Raw genomic sequence first — 27,296 nt, 5'->3', positions numbered from 1 at the left:
GTGTTCTCTTGCATTCTTTCAGTATGTATGAAAAAGGTATCGAATATCGTTCAATTTGTATAATTCTTATCGCTTTAGCCAGAAGTTGAAAATATGTTGGGGAACTGGGCACAAAATGCGCAGAGCAAGCAAGATGCGCCACCATCTGTATTTCTCGAAACAAACATTTATCAACATTTCTGAAAATTCCAGTCTATTAAATTTACACTTTTCTGCGTTTATAAACAAATTTTTTAGGAGCTTTTCTAGCTTTTTCAACTTTTCTCGTAAGGAATTACGTCATCTATCAGCAAAAAAAATACCTGGCGTCTGTTTCAATGCTGAACATCAATAATTTTTTCTGTTATTTTGAACGATTTTTACTAAACTTGTCTAGGTAGGGGGACACGCGCCATATCCTTTTATCTTTAAGCATATCTTATAACTGAGAATACAGAACCAAGGCGTGTAAAGCTTCAGGTGTGTTCTTATACCAATGCACGGAATCGTCCATCTTGTGACAGGCAATCGTAATCGTAAGCATGGTAGGCGAACAATTGGCTGTCAAAAAGCGCTCCGTCTCCACCCCCCACCAATGAGAAACTTTTGGTACCCCTTGCCTACATTTCCTCAATATGCACCCACCCGTAGCTGGAAGCACTCTGTACAGAACTATGAAATCAGAACACAGAACACTGAGCCTAAAATTCAGAACTCAGAACTAAGAACACACTCAGGAAGCGGAGCTTAGAGCTCAAAAATTGTAATCTAAATTCAAATCAAAATTTTGAAAGGAACTTTTCTGAAATGTTCGAATAAGTACCAAGTAAGGTAGAAAGTTTACATGTCTCGAATCCTCCAGATGACGGATTCCCATCAGAGACAATTAGCCGGGCGAAATTCACTCGCCACACTTCACGAATGGGGCAGTCGTATTTTTTCTCCTGTTTTCGTGTGTAACTCCTTAAAATTCCTCTTCATTCCGGACTTAAAGCTCTGCTCAGGTTCACATTGTTGTTGATGCGGGCATCTCGTTCGGACTCCTTGCGCAATTAAGTATTTTTCGCTGTTTTCATGATTTAAAGAGAGCACGAAACACGGCGAATCCGACTGGTACATGCATGCATGCATGCAGTAAAATGCCTCACTTGACGGCAGATTATCCGCAGCTCATTTAACCCTTTCAGAAGATCATGTCAGGGCCGAAGAAAGTCTTGTGTCCATTTTCCAGGGAACAGAAACCAGCAGAGGTTCGAATGAGGTCTGCAGCGAAAAAAGAACCTAAATAACAGTATGTACTTCCATTCAAGTGCCTTTTCCCATTTTCGATCACTGACCGAATGTGTTCATGTTCATTTTGTTCGTTGTTAACAGAGAGTTAAATGTTAGAAAGAGAAAAGTGGAAAACCGATATCCACATGTAACATTACAATCCCCGGACCCAGAGAGCAGCCGGCAATGTTTGTAGAATGAAATGTAAATTACCTACCTTGGTTCTTTGGGCCAGGTGGGGTCGATCGTTTGGGTCGTGTTTTGAACCGGGTGCATTGATTGCACTTTAGCTCGAACTGACGGGCGGCCGGCAGCTGCAGCATCATTTTGACCCTGCCCGGGTTGATAGTCGGGTCTCCGGAACAAAACGCTATGTTTGACCACATCACCGAGATAATTCCTTGGCCATTTCATTCAAGCAGAGGGCATTCGGGAGCGCCCTCGGAGCATAAGCGATGATTTAATGTGGATCTCCTCCCAACCAGGATATTATGATCCAACAAGAGATGAACCTGACTGCGCATCGACTTTACTCGTAGCCATACGTCGTGGCACATGGCCAGATCTGGATGCGTAAGTCACGTATTCGCAATTATGATCGGCAGTGAGTTTATGTATACATTCCTCATCTTCTCGACCGAACCGGACTGAAACGAAAGTCCGGCAGATAAGTAAAAGAACATATCTTTATCGATGAGCAAGGCGGCGGCCTTCGATAAGGATTGGTCGATCTTGAATGGAATGTTTGAATGGAGCGAGGAAGGATTCCGAACGATGGATATCAGCGATCTCGGATCAGAGAAATGTACCAATTTGGATTTAAATGATGGTACCGTTAGGGGGGAAACATCATCTAATTACTGAAGTTATCCAGGAAAATTTTGGATACATTTTTGAAAAGGCTGACCCATTGTTTTAAAAGGCTCGATAATACTTGTAAAACCGGTTCGATTTTCAACGAATCAAACTGGAAGGAAAGATTATCAGCAGCGTGTATAATTTTGCCGAATTAATCAGAATCATGTCATGATTATTGAAAACCTCATTTCGATCGGCTTTGGTCGTTATAATGTATTATTACTGCTTACTGTTCCCATTTTTATTTTCGTTTCGTTGAAAGTGTGTGTCGTGATTTTTACGGTATTTTTTCCAAACCAATTTTAACAAGAAATACACAGAACATTTAACCTCGAATTAAAATCATTTCTAGCAAAAAATCTATATAATCAGTGCAGTCTATCTGAAAAACCAGGTAATTTTTAAAGTTATTTTTCCTTGAGTGTATTTATTTGGCAGCTTGGTGTATACCAGCGGTGTTTAAACTCGCCTCGGAAAGAATCATTCGGCTAATTTTTTCCGAGTTTAACTTGTTGTGTGCAGATTGATTTTATCTTCGTTCCAATCATGACGTGATTGCACACAAAACAAAGAGAACAGTTCCGAGTTGATGTTTTCCCCTCCTCGCAGGAATAAAATCACACCAATGAAACAACAGAACGAAGCTTACCGTACACGAATGCTCACGAGCGATCGTTGCCCGATGGACCGAGTAAACATTCCTCGCACCCTTCTCTCGCTCGTTTCCCGTTCCCTTGTATCTATCACTTTTAGCCACGCCCCCATGCGTTGTCCGATTGATGTGTTCGGCTGCCGAACGAAAACGATTTTTTCTTTAATTCGCTGAACTGTTCGTTTGCTTCGCTGATGTTTCTCCCCCGATTGCTGTTTACTCCTGCCGAGTTTACCCGAAGCTTACTTCCTGATGCTTTCCGAGTTGAACTTTAGATAGCATCATTGCAGATTGAGTTTAACGAAATAAAATCGTTCTGCAAAGAAGGGCAAAGTGCGAGTATGTAGACTCGCGATTTTAACATCTCTGGTGTATACACGATTACTATGAGAAACTCACAGTGCGAGTAAACATTGTATCAAATTCTGTAAGATTTTCTAAGTTGTTGCCACAGAATTGCCAAAGTTCTAACCGAAAAAGACCAAATATCCTTAATTTTGGTTGAAAACACGAGTCCTTATGCCATTATTGCTTTTTCAAACATATCATCTTAGGCACAGTGCACATTTCAGCGGATTTTCGGCACAGAGATTTGCTAAATAGGCATTGGATTTTTGCAACATCTTTTATGGGTGTGGATATCGTTGACACAATCCGGTGCAGAAGTAATCAACTTTTTAGACTATGAGTGAGATTCTGTTAAGGCCTGTTTGTCAGCTTCAAACAATCCAAGAACGCCATTCCTGTTTTAGGTTACTACCGAAAGTGGCGGATAGCTTATAGGAAAGTAAACTTCCGACGCTGTCTCAGTTGGCCCTCCATAGGCTTACTGGGAGGAAAAACGTGTTGCAGCATTTGGAATGTGTTACAAAAGGTGCTTCAAAATCTTATTTTTTCTAAATTCAATAAATGCGTGGATTTAGGATCTTGTTTTTTTTTTATCAATTCAAGTAAAACTAGCCTTGAAAAAAACACAATTAAAGAAAATTCCTCCGCAGCGAACGGTTTAAAATTCGTAAATTCGTTAATTTTCAGATCGAAATTCTTCTGATTTCGGCTCGAAATTCTTCCGATTTCGGTTCGAAATTCTTTCGATTTCGTTTCGAAATCTGTCAAATTTCGGTTCGAAATCCATCCGGTTTGGGTTCGAAATCCGTCCGGTTTCGGTTCGAAATCTGTCTGGTTTGGGTTCGACATCCGCTTTTGATTTTAGTTCGAAATCGGTTTTTGGTTGAACGTTTTGAACTGTTCGACTGTCTTTATTGAAATAAGTGGTGGGAAAAAGCTTTCCATTTTCGTGCGATTTTCTACTCAATTCGGCACGATTTCGTATACGAAAATCGAACCGATTTTGTACCGTTTTTCCTGTCTGGGTAGCTGCTTATTGTCGGAATTTCTCGTCTCCGAACGCCAAGGATAATCCAAGCTGGCTTAGTGGTGCGAGAATTAATCGAACAAAAACCAGATTTTTTTTATGACATGACCTTCCAATTTGACATCAATCGGTCCGGATTTCCGTTTTATTTTGAAGTCAATCCCATTTGGATACTGCACGGTCATTGAACATGCCTAATGTTGTTCTTATTTTAGCGGATATGCAAAAACAAATTGTAAACATCATTAATCAGCTCTTCGTTTGCCAAGCGAGTAAAAACCTGAAAAGTATTTTCAGTTACAACTTACTGATGGTTATAAGCTTAACTTATAACCATGAGTAAACCAGGAATCCCAAAAAAAGGTTAAATTTTTAACCGGTTCATCAAAACAAAGAGTGGCGACCTTAAATGACTACCTTATGGTACATCAGATAACTTTCCCAACTAAGCTCATTCCTCGCGCTCAACATGAGTGTTTACCCATTACCATTTCAATAGGGATATTCAATCATGGAATTTCGGAACATTGTCTGATCGACTTGTTGAATCAAATCCCCCCGCTTCGAGTTCTAGAATCGAAAAGACAGCGGCGCTGAAGTCCGACCGTGCATAGAAACTAGCACTGAATTGCCCCGGTCCCGTTTTAAAGAGCTCTATGCTGCGGCCGGCTCGGAATCAAATCATTTATCAATTTTATTCGCCAATAAAGCAGTTTTCTGCTTTCCATTCAGGTCCGAAAACTGCAGGCTCGGAACCCTACTATAGAAGGTGTATAACGCCATAAAAAAACCGTGCGCCGCGGATTCAACAAGAACATGACCCAATGCCCTCACACAAGAGGAGCAGACAAATGGTCTGCCATAAATCGCACACCCGGGCCAATTCCTGGCGGCTGCATAACGATGTTGGGAAGTTGGGAAAAAGCACCGAGGCACCAAAATTGAGCCAAGGTGGGACCCAATTCGATGTCCACACCTGAGCCGAGGTGCGAGACAATCGCGACTCTGCCAAATGGTTTCTTCCCCCGTCCGGCCTGCCGCCTAATCATGTATAATAAATGAATAAAATTTATTTCAATCTGAAAGCAATCTGCTCGCATAATGACAACAACCGTGGCCAGGTCTCTAGTAGGTCTATTCCGATATTCCCGAAGAATGGAGGAAAAAAAAGTGGCCTGAAGGCTTAGAAGCGAGGATCTATTTCAGAGAAGTGCTCAGCGCTGCAAAATTGGATTGCACATTAAATGTCATAAAGCTTGAAATATATTTCGTCTCGAAAGTGGGCTCGAGGAGGCCGTTATCGGCCACAAGCGAGAGAGAGACTCTTGATTTTGACAAATTTGTCCGTTTGTTATGATAACAACCGTCGTCCTCCAGGGGAAATATTATTGATCGTCGTTGCCTTGCTGAGCTGTTTTTCTTCTGTTTTCGTTATTCGAGCGATCCAATAAAAAAACAATACCCAAAATCGCTGATGGGAACACTTTCTAACCGGGCCAAGTCAATGAATGTTTATAGGACTGTCCGTCCATTTTTCGGATGGATAATGCAGTACAAAATCGTATCGTTTCAGGGCTTAGTTTGCATCAATTTTGGTAGAGGTCGGCATTTTTTCTAGCGTGTGCCAGAAACGGGCTGAATTTTTGGTACAATCAACATTTTTTGTTTTCATTGGAGGTTTGGCTGTAATGTGTATGTTTTGATAATGTTTTATGGGGTGACTACTATCATGTGTAGATAAATTCTTATTGGGTACTAGTTATTTCCTGTTGAAAATTAATCTTGAACTTGATTTCGCAGCATGGAGTTCGGATTCTCTGGTAAAAGTTGAAATTTAAGTTCTTGAAGTTTGAAATTGAAGCCACGATCAAGGTGTGTATATATTCAGGAGGTGTTACCGAATATCGAATTACCGATTCAGCCATTTTGGCTATGTAGGCTATGCAACTATGCGGAACTCATAAAGTTTGTTTACCAACAAACCACCGAAAAGCTGAGCAAAAAATAAACAAACTCATTGAGAGCCCCGCTCACTCCTCGCCTACTTACTGTGAAAGTCGGATAACCTAGTGTATCAAAAGACCTTGGTCACGATCGCTCGCAAGCATTGATGCTGTCAAATAACCTCATCACTACCCAGATCGGAAAATCGGACAGAAATCGGTTGGGATTTGGTCCGTTCAACCCGTAAAAAGGTCCGAAAACAGAGCAGGAAACGGATCAAATTCGGACCAATGCAGTGGCCTGGTGATGCAACGACTACCAAATTTTGGCGAGTGAGCTGTCAAAACAACCGGGTCGTTTCCAGACTAAAATCGGTCAGGTTTCGTGCTTTATTTTGTCCATCAATTTTGGTTTTGTTCACAAACGACAGAAAAACCAGATTGCTGTGATCGAAAAACCAAAACTAATTGTTTTGTTTTCAAGCGGTTTTAGCCCGGCCCAGAAAAACTAACCGAATTCTAATTAAAACCGAACCGATTCAATATGATCGTTTTCGATTTCCATCATTTAAAATTGTTTTATGCCAGTGGGAAAATGGTCCGGAAAAACGGACAAAAAACCGGACCAGAATCAGACAGTTCTTAACTGTCAATCGTTTGTTTGGCAGTAATCGGTCCGGTTTTCAAATCTCTACCGGCTGCACTTAAAATAAAATAAAGGTAACATTTACCGAGAAGCAGAGGTGATTTTTTTCCACTCATCTTTCTCGGGAAATTTTACCTTTGTTTCATTTACCTAGAAAAAAGGTAAACTTGACCTTTGACATACAGATACACACCTTGGCAGAACCTTAGGAGGGATGTCAACATTTACTTCTGAGCCGGATTGTTTTCAAAACAAATCGGAAGTGAAATTTGAAAAGGGCGAGTGAGCCAAATGTAATCAGCTGGGTGATAAAGTACGTTCGGACACCTCATTTTGATTGTACAACGTTAATTAAAGAATATTTGGTTTTCTAGAAATGAAGAAAACAAAATTAAATTTTTGCTGAGAGCTTATGGAGCTGTCAAACTTTGAACGCGGTTTTCTCGAAACAGTGATGTTGGCGCATTCGCCGTATACAAAATTTGATACCGAAATATTATTGAAGATCAACCTAAGACAGATTTGACAGTTAAAACACTGACCATACTGATATGACACTTAGAACAAAAATTCGATCATTTTCTGTCTAATTTTGCCACCTATCGCCGGTATTGCGAACCTTGCAAAATTTTGTCAATAAATTCCCTGTGGGAAAAATTAACCTCTTTTGCCCGATTGTATCGTCGAAATTGTCTATTTTTCCTTGAAAGTTGGGTGGCACATCCCAACTGGGATGGAATTTGATGAAAAGCGATCGATGCGCACTCTGGAATCAACATTGCGTACTGCTGGAAAAATTATCCAACAAACGAAATCGAGTCAGTCAGTATAATCAGTGGTTAAATTTTAGCCTAATGTTGGAACGAAGTTCGATATTTTTATCCAAGGACACCGTACAACAACATTGTTGCAAACTAATTTCAAAACCTTTTCGACTGTGACCTAATAACACGTCGTCTTAGCCTTTTCTAGCCCATTGGGAAATATTTCGCTCGGGGTTTTTTTTTACAAATTACAAATAAGCAAGGAGCACCTCCAGAAGTGTGATTGAGATAACTTTCAAATACCCACTTAAAAGTGCTTCATGCGCCAACAACTCGTTTCCCTAAAGGGATTTCCGAGGGGTGTTTTATTGTGCTTTTGTTACATATTTCAGGTACCCCGGGCAGCCTCGTTTTAACGGCCAATTTTCCACCCGAGGACAGTAAATCATATCACGTCTCGGTTCCACGGGAAGAAGACCCGAAGAAGTCTCCAGTCCAGGAGAGCTGTTCCCATAACATTATTGGTGGAGCATAAACGCTTCAAAGCTTGTGCAAGACAGTTTTTTTTTCGGTTGGTTTTGTTGTGGCAAACTGAAGCGGCGACACCACCACCGCCGATTGAACTTTAACGAATTCGGTGTTTAGGGCCCTCCTGAGTAGTTTGGAAGAAAGTGAATGAACTCTAGCCAACCCAAGCTAGCAACTAGCTAGTGAGGCAGCTGAGAATGCGGAAGAAGCATCATTACCGACATGCCGAACGAGGTGATGAAAACGATAACGAGGCCCCCCCGCCAGGAGTCTTTCTACCTCGATTTGAAGGAAGAAGGTGAACAAAAATGTCATCTTGATAGCCAAATTGTGCTCTATTGTCGTGGTGCTTCGATTCTCGAAAAATTACATAAAATCGGAGTCAATTCTTGATGAAATTTGCTTGCGCAACTACGGGAGACAACGTGTCTCCTCAATTACCGTTAAGTAGAGTGAGTGTCAGACAATTAGCACATTTCAGCTCAAGTTGACATTTGTCCCCGAATGCAGTTGTGAGGATGTCTTTTTTTGCAAATATTATCACTCCGTCAGAAACTGACAACCCTCCACATCTCCCTTTGGAAAAGTCGCCTTCAGGGGAGATGTCACGGAATCAAGGCACGACGACGTAGACCTCAGCCTCAGCTAAATATAACATTCAGCGCAAAAACCAGTCTTACCTTGCCCGGATTACGTGTTCCAACATCAGCGTGGCCGTCCATCGGGCCTCCTCGATGATGCGACAAACACTTGTCAGCTTGTTTGAGAGGCAACAGATCCACTCCGATGCGATGTATTGACGTCGTCGTCTCTTCCGAGATAGGAAAATGTTATCACGTTGTCGAGGGGCAAGCAGCAGCACCATACGCCCTGGAGCCCAACCAAAAGTGGCTCGCAGAATCGAAAGAACAAAAAAGATTCACACCAAATATGAGGAAAGTTACCAGTTTCCTTCTAGGGGAGCAAATCGATCGGCGAAACATTCCTGCGAAGAATGCGGAGCGCTCACACACAAAAATTGTGTGTTTTTTTTTGTCATTAGCTTTATCCAAACTTCCATTACCGGAGCGGGGACGAGATCGGTGTGTGGTTTGGACTTTTCGATCGGCCAACGTGGACCTTTTGCAGCCTTCTTGGGAAGTCATCGAGCCGGGGAATTGTGGGTAAATTGGTAATCACTTGAATTGAGCTACTTTGCGTCGGAATTGGTAGGAATTGTTATGCCTAGTTTAAGATTTCCAGATTTTCTTTCGAATGTGTCTGGGCCGGGCAAAGTCAGGCATTTTTCCTCTAAAACCTGGAAAAATCCAGGCATTGGATTTCAAAATTTTCAACTAAAAAACCGGGCAATATGCGAGCAAATCTGGCGGAAATCCAAGAGTTTATCCATCCAAGTGTTGGTCTATCGTCCATTCTGCTTTTTGAATATTCAGCCCAATTTCCATTCAGTATTTCGTCCATTCGACCTTCGAAAACCTATGTGAAATTCATTTATTTTTTTCAGTTGAGTTTAAAATTAACCCACGCAGCCATGCCGATTCTTGGCTTCTCTTAGCTTTCAGGCGCCCTTAGCCTGAAGCACCGCTTCGGTGGCCCTACTGGAGCCTTCGCCTCGATAATCGGCCGCTTTTTGTCTGGAGTGCCGCCTTAGCGGCCCTTTTGGAGCCTTCGCCTCGATAGTCGGCCGCCCTCGCCTGGAGCGCCGCTGTGGTGGCCCTACTGAAGCCATCACGTCGATAGTCGGCCGCCCTACGCCTGGGGCACAAATTTGGTGGCCCTTCTGGAGCGCCGATTTGGTGGCACTACAAGTATCCCCGCTTCGATAGTCGGCCGCCTACGCCGGGGGCTCCTCGCTTAAAACGCCTCTTGGGACTGCAGCTTTCTGAACTCGACTGCTCTTCGTTCGGAGCACTGATTGGATGGCATTTTTGGTGCCTCTACCTTCGATAGTAAGTCGCCCTTTTCCTGGGACGCCGGCTGCATGACACCACAGTTACCTTTGCTTCACTATTCGGCCGCTCTATGCCTGGGGCCCCGATTGTATGGCCGTATTGGTCCCTGTCTTTGATAGTTGCCGAGCGGCTTGCTTGGGCCACGCTTGTTGGGTTCCTGCTAGTTTCGGGAATGGCGTTAAGGAATTTGTGTTTCCCGCTATGAGTTGAACATACCAGCTGCCTTGGGCAATGTTGGTGGATCTCGCAACTCAGTTCCGGAACGCAATCGGTAAAACTCCCTTTTTTTCCTGCGGAACTTGTGGCCAATTTCAGGGCGCGACACTTTTTCCGCGACAATTCACGCCAACACTTGAAACAAAATGGCGTTTTTTTTGGCGTGACCGGTTTGACAGTTTCAGTACACGCTCCGTGTGGTCATCTCAGTATTGGGTGTTTTTAACTCGCAATTGCACGCTAGGCGCATTTTAACGCATTTTAATTTTTTTGGTTTCATATTAGCAACACGCTCATGTTAATCAGTATGGGGAAGGCCAACTGTTTTGGAGGTTACATTGCACTTTCTCAAACTTTTTCTGAACAGTTCTCTCCGGTGCCCTTGAAGACATCTCTGGTAGAAAATTGGATATGAGCGCACTCGCAATCTCGGTATACGATTTCTCATGTGTTAAACAGAGAAAGCAATAGCCTTCACTCCAATTTCACTCCTATTAGCTGTCATTCTTATGGAAATCTGTGTAAGAGTAAAGAACAAGCTTAATTCTTTTTAGCAGGCCCATGTCCAATTGTTACGTCGTATCCACTCGACTAAACGACTATGCGGCTAATCGTCCATTCGATCTAACATAAATTTGGCCCAACGTCCATTCGGCATAGCGACCATTCAAGCTAACATCAAGTGTCCTATTCGGCAGAACAACCTTCATCTGAATATTTCGGCCAAATGTTCGGGCCACAAACCTGACACATCTCTAATATTCTCGGGTAATTTCTGACAAAAAGTACATCCAACCTGCAATTTAAAAATGTGTTTATTCATAAAATAAATCAACTACACTAATTTTGAAGGAAATTATTATTGCCACGCCATGTGGAGATAAAAGCACACCAAATAAAATTCCCTTAAAAAATAAGTGAAATCTGTGGTAGATAAATGCTATACGTAAATCTTTAGAGATTCAAAGGTCTCCCCAAAATATGTAGATTATAATCAGAATTTCTAGGTTTAAAACTCAAATTAAAGAAACAGGCATGTGAAGTGTATGAGGCACTTAATTGAAACAAAATTCACCAAATTTTTCTTTAGGTCATTCTTCAAGTGCCTTTTATCCATGCTTTTGGCTCAGTGTAGCATCTTAAAAATGTCATATGCATACACTCTCAAATAAAACCAAGCATTTTTGAAAAAAAAATAACCCCAATTTGAACCCATTACCCGGTAAAAAGGTCGCAAATTGTCGCGTCGTATCCACCGGACTCCTGATTCCCCCTTGCACCTTTCATAGTTTCATCCGAACCGAAAAGAGACGTTCGAAATAACTCGATGCGCGTACGGCAACCATGTTCGGAAACGGCACTGCATCATCACCGGGCAGGCTGACTACCAGCCACTGTGTCGCTGAGTTTCGCACATTTCTGATAAGCCCAAACACCAGAAGTTGCGATTTTTCACTCCATCTCTAGAGAGAGCCAATACCGAACTGGTAGCAACGGCCACATATTAGCGTTCTAATTTAGGAAACTTGCGCCCGACGAGTGCGCACAAGCTTGATTCTCGATTTTCCACCGAAACGTCCCCAAACAACATCAAGTACTTCTTAAAGGAGAAGAGACACGCGAGATTCCGATTCTTTTTTTCAAACTTGATTGGGTTTCCACCGAATGAACGTTGTTGGCGAGGTTCGTCGCTTGATTCCAACAAACAACTCACATGTCCTTCGATTAATGCAGAACAGGCAAAGACCAAAACCAGAATCGTGTACCATGGTGAGCAGATAAAATCATAGAATAATAATTCCGCGGAACGCGGAGCAGATCTCCTCGGGAGAATTCTGTTTCGGTTTTCCGCGATCGAAACCAGAAATAATAATAACCACATTACTGATTCCGTTTCAGTTCGCGGCTAGATGCATTTTTCCCGGTCGTCGTCGTCGTCGCCAAGCGAAATCGATGATTATTTAAATCCGATATTTGTGACCGGCTCGCTCCGCGATTTGGATCACAAAAGAGCCCCGAACCGAACAAATACCTTAAATAAAAGCATGTATGTATGCAAATCGGAACTCCCAAGGGGTACCTTTTCGTGAAAGCGCATCGGGTGGAAATTTGCATTCCCGTCTTTTTTTCGGATCCGATCCGATTTGGATGGTGCGCCTATGTAGATTTTCCCAATCGCTAACGAGTCCTAGCCAAATAGATTTCCCTAAAAAAGGAGACACCATTGCTTGTTTTACATCGCTCGGGACATGTTATTCTCCGGACCGCGGCGGAGACTATTTACGCTGATTTGATGATGTCCAAAAATGGCCAATCGTGGGGAGATAATTTATATTTCGTTAAGCAGAAACATATTTTCGATATGTGTGTTTTCAGCTTTAGTTGCGGAATACATTAGTCCGGTTTGGGAATTGTTTCGGAATATGCAACGACTTGCTAAAGGGCGCCCCAACAAGGTGGTGGGACAATTGAGACCCTGGGATTCAAATTGCCTTTACAGATTCCTTGGCGCGCTTAAAGTTTAAGACGTCATGCAATATAATGGAAGAAAATGTCTGAAACTGAACTTTTCAGCTTTATGAACATAAATAGGGCACCTTTTGATGACATTCCTAATGTCATCTTTAGATTCCGAGAAGTTAATAGATTTTGAAATAAATATAAAGTTAATTTACAAAAAAAATCTGAGAAAGATTCTATTACTGACGAATTTTGCTTTCAACAAACATGGTGATAACATATTACTAACGAAAAAAAAATTCCAACATCAGTGGGCATATAGTCGTAGTCACTGATCCATCTACATCTCATTACACACTTGAATTTAACTAACCATTTATGGTTAAAGAATAACCATTATGTTTGATATTCGTATTAAACAAACAATATCTGCCAAGTTTAACAAATTTACCCGTTGATTCCTCCTGGCGAATTTTTTCAGATTTGGCCATCTCCACCAACAGCCCTCGGAGCTGGGCTGGACAAACTTATCTAAACCACGGAGTTGTTTCGATAACATATGACTCCTCGCTCCAACAAATGATTTGGCTAATAGCTGACCGGAAATATCATTTATTTCCTGGGGAATGGGGATCTTCTGGGAATCTGTCGGTTTTTTTGGAGCTTCGAACAAATTCACGTTTTGAACGAAGGGTTAGTGGGGCTATTTCGAGACTGAAGATGAACCAATTTGCCGATTAAGGAGCTCTAAACTCGTTGCATTCGATGGAGAATAACCAAGAAGTGGAGAAATATAACAATTTTTGTTTAAACGAAAAAATTCAACAAAGTTAACAAATTTACCTTTTGATTTTGCCATTCTTTTTTTTTCTTTTTTCTGCAGCACACACTACACTCTTGTAGTAGAACACTTAAATTGGGGTTCAAATCGAGCTTATCGAAAAATTTAAATATTTATATAATTGTTTCAAAATAATTATATTTGAATTTAAATAGGGGAGATGGGGGCATAATGGCCACCTTAAGGAAAACGGTTATTTAACCATAGAAAATAGCTATAAAATGGAGGTTACATTATTGTTTCGTGTTCAGACACTTGAAAAGCCTATTCCCTAACGGGCTGAAACGTGAAAAACTAAATGAAAACGTTAAAAAATGCATTTCAAAAAATTTTGCCAAAAGCTGAAAACCAGCCACTGTGGAGGCATAATGAGAACCCCCCCTGAGGCAGTATGAGCACCATTAATCAGAGCAAGATGTACGTTTTTGCCGGGGAATCTAGCAGCGAATTCAATTCGATGAAGTCAGGTGAGTCGTAGATTCATCAAACAAAGCAATAATAAAATAATCTAGGTCTGTTTGTAGAATACAAACAATTCACGCACGCTCATACATTAAGTGCTTTGTTCGGAGGATGATGCTACTAGCCGTATAATGTAACAATAAAAAAATCGATCATGAATTGTGAATGGAAAAAAATCACCTCGAACAGAAATCTAACTCTAGTCTTTTGATTACCTCTCCGACACCTTACCAATAGGCTAAATTGTCGGATGAAAACTAGTCAAGGTGTGGCGCTTTAAATCAATTTTAATTCGCTGCTAGATTCTACGGCAGAAAATGCTCATTATGCCTCGATAATATGGTGCTCTATATGCCCCTAGTCAACAAATTTAAGTAAAAACGTGTTTTGAAATTGATAAAAGTGAAAAATCAAAAATTTTATGATGGTAAAAATTGAGAAACAATGTGTACATCATGATGCAGTGCGTACATTATAGATCAAGGTTATTTGAAGATCATAAGAGCTTATTTCGTGGTGCTCAAAAATTATAATATTTTCGTAACTTGAGAACCAAGCTAGTTTTTTTTAAATATCTCTGTAAAGATGATAAGGAGATTCCTTTTTTTGTGAAAAATTAATACTATAGGAAGTACGAAACAAATCCTCATGAAAATTTATTTAAGAAAATACGCACTTTCGTAGAAAAGCGTAGTTCTCATTATGCCTCGGGTGCTCGTTATGCCCTCATCTCCCCTACACTGATATATTTGAAAAACTAGCTGAAATTGTTGAATCGACTAGTCGACTTTTTTCCGTATTGAGAATGCTAAAATGCAGCTTCGGAGTGTTTCCGATGGTCCAGTCATCATTCCAAATCAGCCATCTGACATTTTATGATGGGAGATCCCTGTTGCATTAAATTCCGTAAAATTAAAAGCGACAGCAAACAAATCGATCGGTTCCACAAGGGCCAGCATTTTTTAGGCAAACCGAATCGGTTCAGCTTTCCGTATGGTACGGAAAATAACTGTACCAGGCTCTCAAAGCTCCCGATTAAAGAAGAACCTCCATATTTCAGCATCCTATTGTAGTGGTAACAATTTGCATTTTAGCTTTAATTTACTTACCTTCAGCAGAGGATGTTCGTTGTATGAATTTGATTCCTTAAGCAGTATAAAGCGATTAATATATTCTCTTCGTAAAACGTATCCGGCTGCGGAATCAATAATTTCAAAATGACGGCGATGAACCATCACAAGCATTTCCAAGCATTTTTAACCATTTTGGAAGTTTTCGAACATTAATCACAAATTAATGTTCGAAAACTTCCAAAATAGAAAAAAATTCTAGACATTTTTTTGAAAAATAACGATTTGGCTGCTTCGAAGTAAAAACCATAAAATTGTTATTAATGAACTATAAATGGTTATAAAAGAATGAGCGTGTACAACATCCTTTAAATGAGTTCATCTTGTTTATCGTGTAGAATGCCATGTTATTACACGGAAAAAACTTTTCACATGAACGCTACGTGAAAATGTACATACATGGATTTTTGCCACCATGAAAATCACGTGGAACCTACGTGAACTTCAGGTAGCAAACAGAGCTCACACAGCAAGCAGAATTCACGTAATTTTCATATGCGTTGTATGTGAAAATAACGTAGATCGAATTGGAAAAGGGATTCGTTGTGTTACATGCGATTCACATAGATTTCATTGAAATAAGAATGTAGGATTTTTTTTCGTATCAAGCATTGAAAAAATGTTTAATTTTTAAGGATTTTTATTATACCACATAATTTACATAACACTGTGCCATTTTTTTCACTTTCACAACTACACTATTTACACTATCACTTTACAGTTAATTGACACAATAACATCGTCCAAAAAATGGCATTTCCCGAAGTTGATGTGCCTCCAGAGCGGTCGTCTGACGTTGCAGCTGTCCCGATTCCACATTCTGTTTAAATAGAAAAGGTTGTAAATAACAATCAAACAGCTAAATTCTTTATACTTACAAAAAACAGCTTCAAAATGTCTCTATTTCCTGTAACAACTGTGCTAGAACTTGGAACCACGCCATATTGAGTACCGGTATTCTTTTAAAGAGATTTAACGTGAATGACCCATTAAGAGCTACGTGAACATCACATAGAATGCACCCTTTCCGTCTATACTTGGTGGATAATTGGATTTTCACGTGAATCGAATGTGTTTTCATTTTGACAGAATATAATTATGTGAGTTTCACGTAAGGATAAATTGTTTTTTTTATTGACCTCTAAGTGATTCACGTAAGTCAAGCAAAAATTCACGTAATTAGCGCCTACGTGAAAATCCAGGTGAATTTAACGTTTCGTTTTCGGATGAGTGTAAAGATGTACGGATGTTAGGGAATATAGTCTGAGAGACTGGCCCTTAGTCAATTTTCATGTCATCCAGAAGGAGACATGATACCAGCAAGAAGAAGTAGAAGAAAAAGAAGAAGTAGAAGAAGAAGAAGAAGTAGAAGAAGAAGTAGAAGAAGAAGAAGAAGAAAAAAATGCACACTGATAAATTATTTTCATTTTAGCTATCGAAAATTGAGCATTCCGCAGAATTCAGGGAACATTTTGTTTTCAATAAGTTTTATTCGAAAATTTCCGAATATGATTTGTCGGCTTATAGCGTGAACTTCAAATCAATACACGGTCAAGTGAAAAAATGCCTAAAAATTTATTGGTTGAATTTCTTTTTTTCTTTAAAAGTGTTCTTCTGTACGTATTTCGATTGTTTTGTGTGATGTAAATGTGAAGTAGCTTACATAAAACGTCTATACGATTACAGCCATCGAACACAGAACCCTCCTCATCTTTGATTGAATTAAATTAAAGGTGAAAATGTTACCCGACCTCAATATTTACTGACACTTTTAGTTCGACCTGTCAATAAACGGGCCATGCCATCTTTTTCACCAGATTAATCAAAGCGAGGCCAGCTTACAATGACTGAGTCATGATTTGTTTAGCTGCAATCATTTTGGTGAAGGTGAGAAGTTACCTAATCCCGAGCCATCATCCGTTGGGAGAGAAAACCCCATTTCGACTGCTAGAGTTATTGCGATGTTTTTACTTTGCGATCGAACGGGTTGATTATTTGACTTTGGAATTTTTTGATATTTTAACGTCCATCAGTGTTTTAAAGTTATTTAATTTCAGTTTCTAATGATCTTTAAGAAAATGGAAGAAAACACTCTCAAAATAAATGAGTCATTTTATGGATAAATTCAATCCAGTTTTTTTCCCCAAAATGGGTTAAACTTACTTGATGTTGAAATTTTCTTGATGCTTGATTTGTATTTTTGTTTGTTATTTTTTAGTTCGAAATAATTTTTAAACCCCAAACACCAGGCTTCAGAGCGCCACCTTTCCATTTTCGACGGGAGAAGTGATGATTTCCTTAACTTTTGATGAGCCACTTTCGGGGAGAGAACACTCCGAATAGATGGGACCCGTTGCGGGTCTACAATTGGACCCCTTGTGCCGCTCAAATTGCTATGCACAAATCTCATTTCCAAGCTAAATTAGCCGCCGCCCGTGTGGTAGTTGGAAGAAAGAAAGAAGAACAAACCATCTGAAGTCGAATCTCAAGTTTTCGTGCTCCGCCGACTTGTTTCTAATTTTGCGGATCTGATTTTGACCTTGGTCGTCGTTGGCGTTGCCGGGTTAAATTCAATCAGGATGCTTACAGTAGCACGCGATCTCGCCGACGACATCACAGCCGCCGGAATACATCTTGGTGGGGGCGTCTACTGCGCATTTCCTGGAATTTTTATAGGCTTCATGTCTCTGTGATCGCCCGGTTCCGAAAGCCTCCTAATACGATTTTTGATTGATAGTCTACCCTAAAACATCGTCAACTTTGGCGACGTTGTCGCCCGAGGGACTCTTTTGGCCTCCAGGAGTCACTCGTTTTCAAACGATTCCAACTTCAAGTCGCAATTTACATACAGATCAGCTTTCATCTTCGAAAGGTTCCGAATGATTCCCGTAATCCTTCTCGTCACTCCCTAGTAGGTATATGGTAAGTAGCGAGGGAGCCTTACGAAGCTGATCTATATGTAAATGAGCCGCCCTCCTTTTTTTTATTTCTGGTCACAAACGACTCCGGGTCGACTTTGAAGTTGCGGTTTTGTAGTTCGGATTGAAGGAGGGAAGAAATGAAGATTCGAGCAATCATCCCACACTTCTCTCGAGAAGGAGGATGGCCGCGGCATCAGATTGGCATCACGTGACTAGGGATAACCTGTCCTGGGGTGCCTTGGTAAAATGCAATTTTCTCCTTCAGACTCTTCTGGTTTTCGATGCATTTAATTGAATCTGAGCTCGTAGGGATTCTAAAGTTGGTTTGAAGGTCGTTCCAAAGTTAGCGAATGGACATCACAACTTAGCAAAAAACTAACTTTGGACAACATTCGGATCAAAATCTTTACGTCACCAAATTTAATGTATTTTCCAGTAAAATGTACAGTAACTTTTTGCTGAGTGTCTTCAGGTTTGCCTATGAAATTGAAGAAAATTTTACTGCTAATCGCTGCTATTGGAAATATGATTCTAGTCTGAAGAGTTTTCCGTTAGCCGTATGCCTAATTCTGGAGACTAGGCCTGTCCACCGACCGGGTCCATATTCAGGTGATTGCTGATCGACGTTCATGACAGAGTCAATTAGCACAAACCACCTTTGAATTCCATCTAAGGTGGGTTGTGATCCAACCAAACGGCGGTTACCTTATCAGCGTCGATTGATCGACGTCATCTCAAAGCTCTTCCCGCGTCAAAGAGAACGTCTTGCTCACAATTGATCGATCTACTGGAACCGGGAAAAAGGTTGCCGTTCCTTCAATTGAATTTTTAGTTTTCCAAATCGAGGCAGACGTTCCTCTGGACGTCCCGGGTGAGACGATTAATGAAATAGCAAATTTACACCTCCATGCCTCCGACCGACGATTCGTCTCAAAGTGCTTAGAGATCCCCGCAGATAAATTCCAGCATCGAATGAAGTCCACGACATGGCGTGATAGCATCGCTTCTACCGTTTATAGTCCGCACGAGAAAATGATTTATCACTGGAATCGGTTGCCTGGTTGCCTGTTTGTCCGCCCACCGCACCGAATGAGGGGTCCCTCGCTACTAAAGATTGTAATGCTCTCGGAAGAAATCTGATACGTTTTGGCCTGCAGTCCGCAGCTCCATTTTTGTTGGCCAAGGTAGAGAAAGCGTTGTCCGTGTCATTAATCTAGATGTTGTCACACGGTCCTCCGGATTGCTTGCATGGTTCAGCAAAAGGAAGTTACGCTCCGGGGGTAATTTGTACCCAGAAGTCTTACGTCTGCAGCGCACAAAAAAGAACGATCAAGACCAGTAGCAAGAAAAATGGCCCAAAGAGAGTCTCCAAATGAGAGATGTCGTTTGGCAGGGTCGCCAATTGTGGATAATACTGAATCGGTGTAGTCTTAAATGGTTTTACAGCACGCAACCCGAGCAAAATCGACAAATCATATTCAAACTTATGGCGCTTGGTTGACTCGATCGCTGCAACAACACGAATTTTGCATATTTATTAAAAACAAAGTAATACGCCCGACTTACGCCCAGCGCGATCGATGGATTCTTGATGATTGCTACTTTCAAGACTCATTTGCCGGACACCTCCCGTTTGCGTGTGTTCACGCGCGACAAGTTGTCAAACCGGTTCTCTCCGGTTAATCTCGCGAAGATCAGAGCTCATTCAGCGCGCTAAACCCCTCTCCTTGATGGGTGGGTGCTGCACTTGATCGTCGCCGATCTCTGAATGCCTCAACGAAATAAGTAATCATCTAAGGTTGGTCGAGTAGCAGTGATTGTCGAGTTGGCCCTCAGAAATCCCTCCTACTCCTCATCCCTCAAAACAATCAGGGACCGACGACGGTAGGGTATCATTGATCAAAACGGATTCCTCGAATTGTGTTCCGTCTTAAAAATCAGGTCGTAAAATTAATCATTTCCTTCGAAATCTACAGGCAGCGTTGTTTTTGTAGATGGTGGTTCTGTTGAGCCGGATCGGCTGACCTCAAACAGTTAGAGCCTATCGTGAAAGGCTGTCCCTGGCCGAACACTGACGAATGTTTGTGACACTCTCGTCAAGTCGCAGAAAACAGTAAGTCAATCACTCTCCCCCGAAGTCGGTGTGAAAATCAGAGTTAGAGTTACAGGATAATACACTTTCGTACAGTTTAAGTGGCAAATATGACAGTATTTTAGGCGGCTGCTTTGAAAACATAAACAAAGTAACATAGTTGAAAACCTACGAAATTTTACATTTTTTTCCTGTAATGTAATTATTATTAAATTCCCTATCTTTGTATTGTGAATTTACATTATAAAGGATGATACGGTCAAAATTTGGTCAAGGGAAAACGCGTGTAAATCGGTGAAATCGTTTATTTAAAAAATCAAATTAAATTTCTTTTTCAAGTTTAATCAGTATAAAATTCAGGAAAAATATTCAGTTGGGCTTCCGTTTTTCCAAATCCGAATTGCCGGGCCTTACGCTTAACCCCTGCCATCAGATTTTGTACAGCCACCTTGTCCACCTTATTCGCCGCAGAAAGCCAGTTTGCCTTGAACTGCTGCTCGTCCTTAACAATTTTTTTGGTCTTCTTTAGGTTCCGCTTGACAATAGCCCAGTATTTCTCAATTGGGTGGAGCTCTGGCGTTTTGGGAAGGTTCTTGACCTTGGGAACCACCTGCACGTTGTTGGCGGCCTACCACGGAAGGCAGCAGACGTAAATTCACGTAAATTTCTTGGTTGACAGCCCCGGAAGCTATGAAAATGCTGCTTTTCAAGCCACAGGTACATATGGCTTGCCAAACCAGATATTTATTCACGAACTTTGACAGTTTCATGTGCTTGATAATATCTGCTACCTTTCCCCTTCCTTTTGCCGTATAAAACTCCTGTCCCGAAAGCTGCTTGTAGTCGGCTTTGACGTAGGTTTCGTCGTCCATTACCACGCAGTCAAACTTCGTCAGCATCGTCGTGTACAGCCTCCGGGATCGCACTTTGGCCATCGTATTTTGTTCATCATCGCGATTTGGAGTCACTACCTTCTTGTAAGTCGATAGTCCAGCTCGTTTTTGGCTCGATGCACGGTTGTAGACGATACACCCAGCTTATTTGCGGCATCTCGGAGAGAGAGGTAAAGGTTTCGCTTGAAATTACCGGCAACTCTCTTTGTCGTCTCAGTGGCTTCCGGTTTTCGATCGCCCACTGATCCAGGCTTCCTGGCAGTCGACAAACGTTCCCCAAGCACTTTAATTACATTTGTAACGGTTGATTTGGCAACTTTGAGCGATTTTGCCAGGTTTGCGTGCAAGTAGCTCGGATTTTCGCGATGCGCGAGCAAAATTTTGATACGCTGCTCTTCTTCCTTGGACGGCATTTTGACAACTGAAGAGTGAATTCCAAAATCAAAATAGGAGCAACATTCTACACACACACACCTTCAAAATTAGGGGTGTTCAGGTTTTTTAAATGCTAAATTGAAAGAAATACGTCAAGTTGATATTGACCAAATTTTTGACCGTATCTCCCTTTAGTTTCATTGCTGTTGGTCAACGGTTTTTCTTAAAGCTTAAATTATGACACATATTTCATTCGAAGACCACATTTCGGTCAACTTCTTTAAGGGTGATATTCACCACTGTTAATGAGACACTGTTTCAAACGTTTTGTGAGGCAGCAATAATAGGGATGAATATCGCCCTTGAAAAAGTTAGCCCATTTTTGAAGGTTATTAACTTTTTTATCTCAACTCTAATCGAAATGTGGTCTTCGAATGAATTTAAGCTTTAAGAAAAGCCGTTTTCAAAAGATATCGGCCATAGGGGACTAAAGTTATTTTTGAAAAAGTGGTTTTTGATGTTCCTCCCGAACAAAATGCATGCCTCAAAATCCCATACAAGCTTAAGGCTCGTTGAGCGACCCTTTCCCGTGATCCGATCTGGACAAAATTTGGCATGAGATCTTGTACTAGGCCTAGGATCAATTTTAGCATGCAGCGTATATTTTTTTCAAAAGTCTGGTCATTTGGGGCACTCTACTGTACACGTTCTGTAAAACTAAACGGTCCTCTCAACTCTCACACTCTTAGCTGTCCTCCTAAGCTGCTATTTGTTTGTGCGTAATTTTAGGAGTAGTTTCAAGAATCTTCTGGATAACTTGCTGAATAGCCCTTTCGAATAACCTTTCAATATCAGCTGTTGTCTCAATGTGCTTTTACAATAAACATGCAGTCCTTCCAATATGTTTCCCATAAGCCAACATTAGTTTGCTTTCTTTAAAAAAAAACAACCCATTCAAACTTTTCCGGAATTCGTTAAAAATACGTTAATCGTTCCGTTATGGACCCATTTTTCCCCAAAAAAAAAATCCTCATTCCACGATTTAACAAACTGACCCATCTCAACTGACCCCAGCCGACGACGAAGGCGGCCGGCAGTAGTGGTGTCGTTCCGCATCTATTTATTTTGTTTGTTTTGCGCCAATCCGGCAGATTCAAACGCATGGATCAACAGGTACCTGAAGACCGACCGACGACGACATTTGCTCATTCGATCGGTCGCTCTTGCTATTCAAGAATTTAAATGATATTCAGTTAACTACCCTAATGATGTCGTTAGTCGTTTTGACGAGCATTGGGGCGGCCAGCCAGCACGCGTTTTCGTTTGACAGGTAGTTTGGGGTCTGCTTTTTTTTTTAATTTCTAAGTGGCTTGGAACGACTCCATGCGAGAGAGGCGAAAAAAAGGGCAAAAACTGTGTGGGAGCGAAATCCCGTTTAAGTTTTTGTTTTGGTTGGACCTCTCAAATGCGAAGTGACCCCTGCCCCAGTCTTTCGGTCTGTGCCAACCAAGGGGGGATGTCAATTTGTTTCCTAACCTCAACCCAATCGAGACGATGTGTATAACAAATGACAGTTCTGGCACCTTAAACAACCACCTTACTGGGTGCTGGGGGGACAAATGATCGGCATTAGCGATCGGATCGGCCGCGCATATGCAACTGATTAGTGAAATTTCGGTTTGAAATCGATATGCAAATGAGGCATCTTTGGGATCGGACGAATTCAAGACTGAATGAATGCTGGGCACTGTTGGACTATTGTGGACATATTCGAGTGACATTTGAAAGCGACAACTGAACACAACGCGATCTCTCGGATTCGGTGACAAGTCACGATACTCCGATTTGTACGATGTTCATTCATCTTAGTTAGTGCGCTTCACACTTTCCGAGAGTGTTCCACTGACTAACTGGTGTTTTTAATTGATGCAAACTAGTTTCCTCATGTACTGAATCATCGTGATCTTTTGCAACTTTGAAGTGGTCGCAACAACTTTTTACATAATAAATTTATCGAAAAACAAACAAACTAATGCAAAATTTCTATCTCTTTTCTTCCCAAACAGATGCATGTGTGAGCCCGGCTACACCGGAAAGAACTGCGAATCACGCTACATACCGTGCTCGCCGTCGCCGTGCCAAAACGGAGGCACCTGCAAGCAGTCAACGAAGTTCTCCTACGAATGCAAGTGCCCACCAGGTAAAAAATCGAACATTTAAAAATTAAATTAAAAGAATGTCATTTGGGTGGTCAACAACCACGCAGTTGTGAGTAGTAGCAAGCCAAATCTGGGATCCATTAGCACTTTTTTTAAGCAGTTCACAGTTCTACGCACTTCTGAAGTGGACGCACAGTACTACGCACTTCCTAAAAGGAAGTGATTAAATTGACACGAATTAAGCATTTCATGACTGAGTGATGCTGATCTCTCGGACATCAGTCATTATTTAACTATGAACTATGTAATTTTAATTTAAGATTTAACAAGAAAAAATCAGTCCGGATTGAAGATTTAAACGTTACAAATTTTTAAAGTTTTTACTTAATGTCTCTTATTTAGACTCAGCGTGTATCTAAAGCGTGAAGTAGAGTGGTTTAATAGCTAAATTTTTGGGTGACTCTGAAATACGCATTTCCAAGGGTCTCAAGTTGATTTGAAAATTCAAGAAATAGATTTGATCAGAAATTTTTAAATTCGTATTATTGATCTAAAATTATTAAAAAAAAATTATTCTTAATTTTTAACCATAAATGACTACTATCACGAAAGTGTGTTGGAAAATTTTGATTATAAAGCAAGCAACTGTTCAGCTGCTTCCACAAAACTCATTCAAAAGGTTCTTTCAGAAAACTCATAAAAATAATCTTTTTTTCGTTAAAATTCTTATCTAGTTCTAAGTGAAAACACACCGACAATCCTTTAAATGTGAGAAGTGGTCAGTTTACACAAGCACGTCACATGCCCGGATGGAAAAATCGGATCAAAATCGATCGGAATTTGGTCCTATCCACCCGTGAATCGGTTAGAAAACAGACCAAAAATTCAACCGAATTCGGACCAATTCAGTGCCCTGTTAACAAAACTTTCGTGACGACGATAAGTTTTTGCGAGTGAGCTTTTAAAACAAACAGTTAGTTTTCTGATCAAATTCTGACAGTTTTCCAACCGAAATCAGCCAATTTTCCGACAAAATTCGGACAAAAAAATCGGATCCGTACGCTCTGTCCTGTTGTTTTTGTTGTTTTTCTGCACTGCTGTATGTTGCTTTCAAGTGGTTTTAGCTCGGCCCAGAAAAAAATGATCGAATTCCAACCAAAACCGAACCGATTCGAACTGATCGATTTCGATTTCTGTCATTCTAAACTGTTCGTAGGCAGCGGGGAAATTGCCCGGAAAAACGAACAAATATACAACGGTTTTCAACTGACAACCTTTCTTTTGACAGTAATCCGTCCGTTTGTGAGACTCACTCTGATCCGGGAATGAATCGATTCACTCACTGTTTTTGACACTTCGCAGTTACTGTTTTGATTTCTAATTTTCCAATTCTACACGCTGAAGAAACAAAGCTAACATTTGAGTCTTCATTTAATTTTCACTTACAAATTTTTACCAATAGTTCTCAGCTTAATTTTGGGATGAAAAAAAAAATTGAAAAGGAATTTAAAAATAATATGTTTTAAGTATAAAAAAATGAAAAATCAATATTTTTTTGTTAATCTAACTGAAAACAGAAATATTGGAATAAATGGATTTAAACTTAAGAGTCGAACTATTCCTCGAAAATATCATATCGTAAAAATTCAGAATAGTTCAACCTTTTCTTTCAGTACGTTTACCGGAGAATTTTCCTATATTGGATTTTCTGTCCCTGAATAGTGTCGTATGTGCACTTGCTCACTGTTTCCGGTCAAAACTACACAAGAAGCTTCCGGACATTCAATTCGGCTCATTCGAATTTTTTAGAAGTTACCACATTTTGACAATTCGAGGAGAGTGCTGGCCCAAAATATTCAATGCAAAGTTGGTTGGTCCAGAAGAAATATGTTGAAAAAAAGGGAACTAAAGACATGTTAAAACATTTCAATAAACAAACCTTGTTTTCGAACTTTAAAAAAATTTTAAACTTTCTGTACATTTCCGGAGAGATTTCCGTCAAGAAACCAAACAATGCGCTAAATTTAGCTCACAAAATGGGACTTGGTTTTTTGCTATTCTTAAACTGAGTTTTGAGTTAAATTTCGTGACCGTGCAGCTACACGAACATTTTCGCCGCCCCCCATGGGCGATGGGCGCGCTCGCAGTCCCGGTGTACGATTTCTCGTGTGTTAAACAGAGAGAGAAATAGCCTTCGCTCTAATTTCACTCCGATTAGCTGTCATTCTTATGGAAATCTGTGTAAGAGTAAAGAGCAGGCTTTATTCTTTTTAGCAGGCCCAATCCCAATTTCTCGTTTCTAAAATTTTGTAAACAAGACCTGCGGACTGTCACCACAAAAGGGAATTACGTCATCGTGATCGATTCATAGTCAGATTCAGCAACAATATTCGACCACAATTCTGACACCCGAGCAATGAGACTTAACTTTGTCAGAATTTCGTATTAGCTCGGATAAGTCTGGAATGCTCAAATCAAATTGATAAAATAATAACTCAAATTCAGAAAGGTTATTTGTTAACGATTTTTGACGAATTTTTCAGAAGAGTGTAGACAAGTTTTTTAATAATACAGTCTCCTTTAGAAACACCACCACAGTACCTCAAAATTGGAGAAATATTAGTCAATTCTTTAAATGAGTAATCTAACAGGAGTAGAAAAAAAAGACTTTTCAAGAAAAAAAAAACCAAACCGAGTTTTCGTCAACAGCAGCGACGACGATATCACTGACGACATTTCATGTTGGCCAAACATCTATCAAACATCTTCCAAACGCTGGAATCAAACAAAAGAAAGGGTTGCCGATTTCCGAGGTAATTGACGAATTTTCCATCGTCACTAGTTGACAAGGTTACCAACCCCCAAACCGGAGTTTTCGCCAACATCAGCGACGGCGATATTACTGACGACATCGCATGTTGACCAGACATCTATCAAACATCTTCCACGTGTCGGAACCAAACAAAAGAAAGGGTTGCCGATTGCCGAAGTGTTTGGTGAATTTTTCATCGTCGTTGGTTGGGAAGGTTGCCAATCACCAGCGCAAAAACTTCGAATTGTTCATTTGAATAAAATTTTTAGAAACATCGCTTGTTAACTGACAGCTGAACACTAACTTCCGATAATCTAATACTTCATTTTCCTTTGTCGGAAGTTAGTCGGAAGTCCAGACTTCCGAAGTAAAATTTAGTGCTTGGGCGATAATACTGAACAGTGGGTAATCTTCATTCGTTTTTTTTCTACACGCTTCTGTGAGACTACTCAAATAGGGTTAATATCAAATATGAATGTCAATCTGAAACCGAATTCCGATAAAATCTGACTATGATTCCGGAATTGAAGCTTGACAGTGGGAAATCATGATCCTAAATCTATATAAAGATAGAATCTGAATGACGATTTTAAATTATGAATATCACTTCAGATAGCTAGCTGATCTCAGCCTATCAACCAGTGAGCAGAAATGGCAGAAATGCAATTTTTGTTCTGCTCACATTGGTAAACTGTGACAAATTGAATAAGTCTTAAGAGATCTTGCATGATGTTGCGGTTTGATGCAACTCTGTAGCACCTCAGCCTCATTTTTTATCCCGTTTTTTTTTTATTATTTTGAGATGAATGAAAATACCTCAAGTTATGAGAAGTGCTACCGCAATTGTCTGAACACAGATCGATCATCGGGCGCGCTGCCCATTGAAGACGACAGGCAGGCAGGTGCTCACAATCTGCGATATCTTTGGAACGAAGATGAGTTTCCAGAAAGGCAGTGATCGTTCTC

General features: G+C 40.6%; 1 protein-coding gene across 1 annotated transcript in view; it reads left to right on the top strand.

Moving 5' to 3' along the window:
• LOC129760086 (neurogenic locus Notch protein) overlaps nucleotides 1-27,296 on the top strand; it is a 130,916-nt gene that overhangs the window by 57,547 nt on the left and 46,073 nt on the right. The window contains exon 5 of the mRNA XM_055757661.1: nucleotides 23,426-23,559. Coding sequence (XP_055613636.1) covers nucleotides 23,426-23,559 — 134 coding nt within the window. The remainder of the gene's footprint in view (nucleotides 1-23,425; nucleotides 23,560-27,296) is intronic.

The sequence above is a fragment of the Uranotaenia lowii genome, chromosome 1 (genome assembly GCF_029784155.1).
Source record: "Uranotaenia lowii strain MFRU-FL chromosome 1, ASM2978415v1, whole genome shotgun sequence".
NCBI classification, from domain to species: Eukaryota; Metazoa; Arthropoda; class Insecta; order Diptera; family Culicidae; genus Uranotaenia; species Uranotaenia lowii.
Note: the sequence above shows the minus strand (reverse complement) of the source record. Positions and strands in the feature narration are given on the sequence as shown.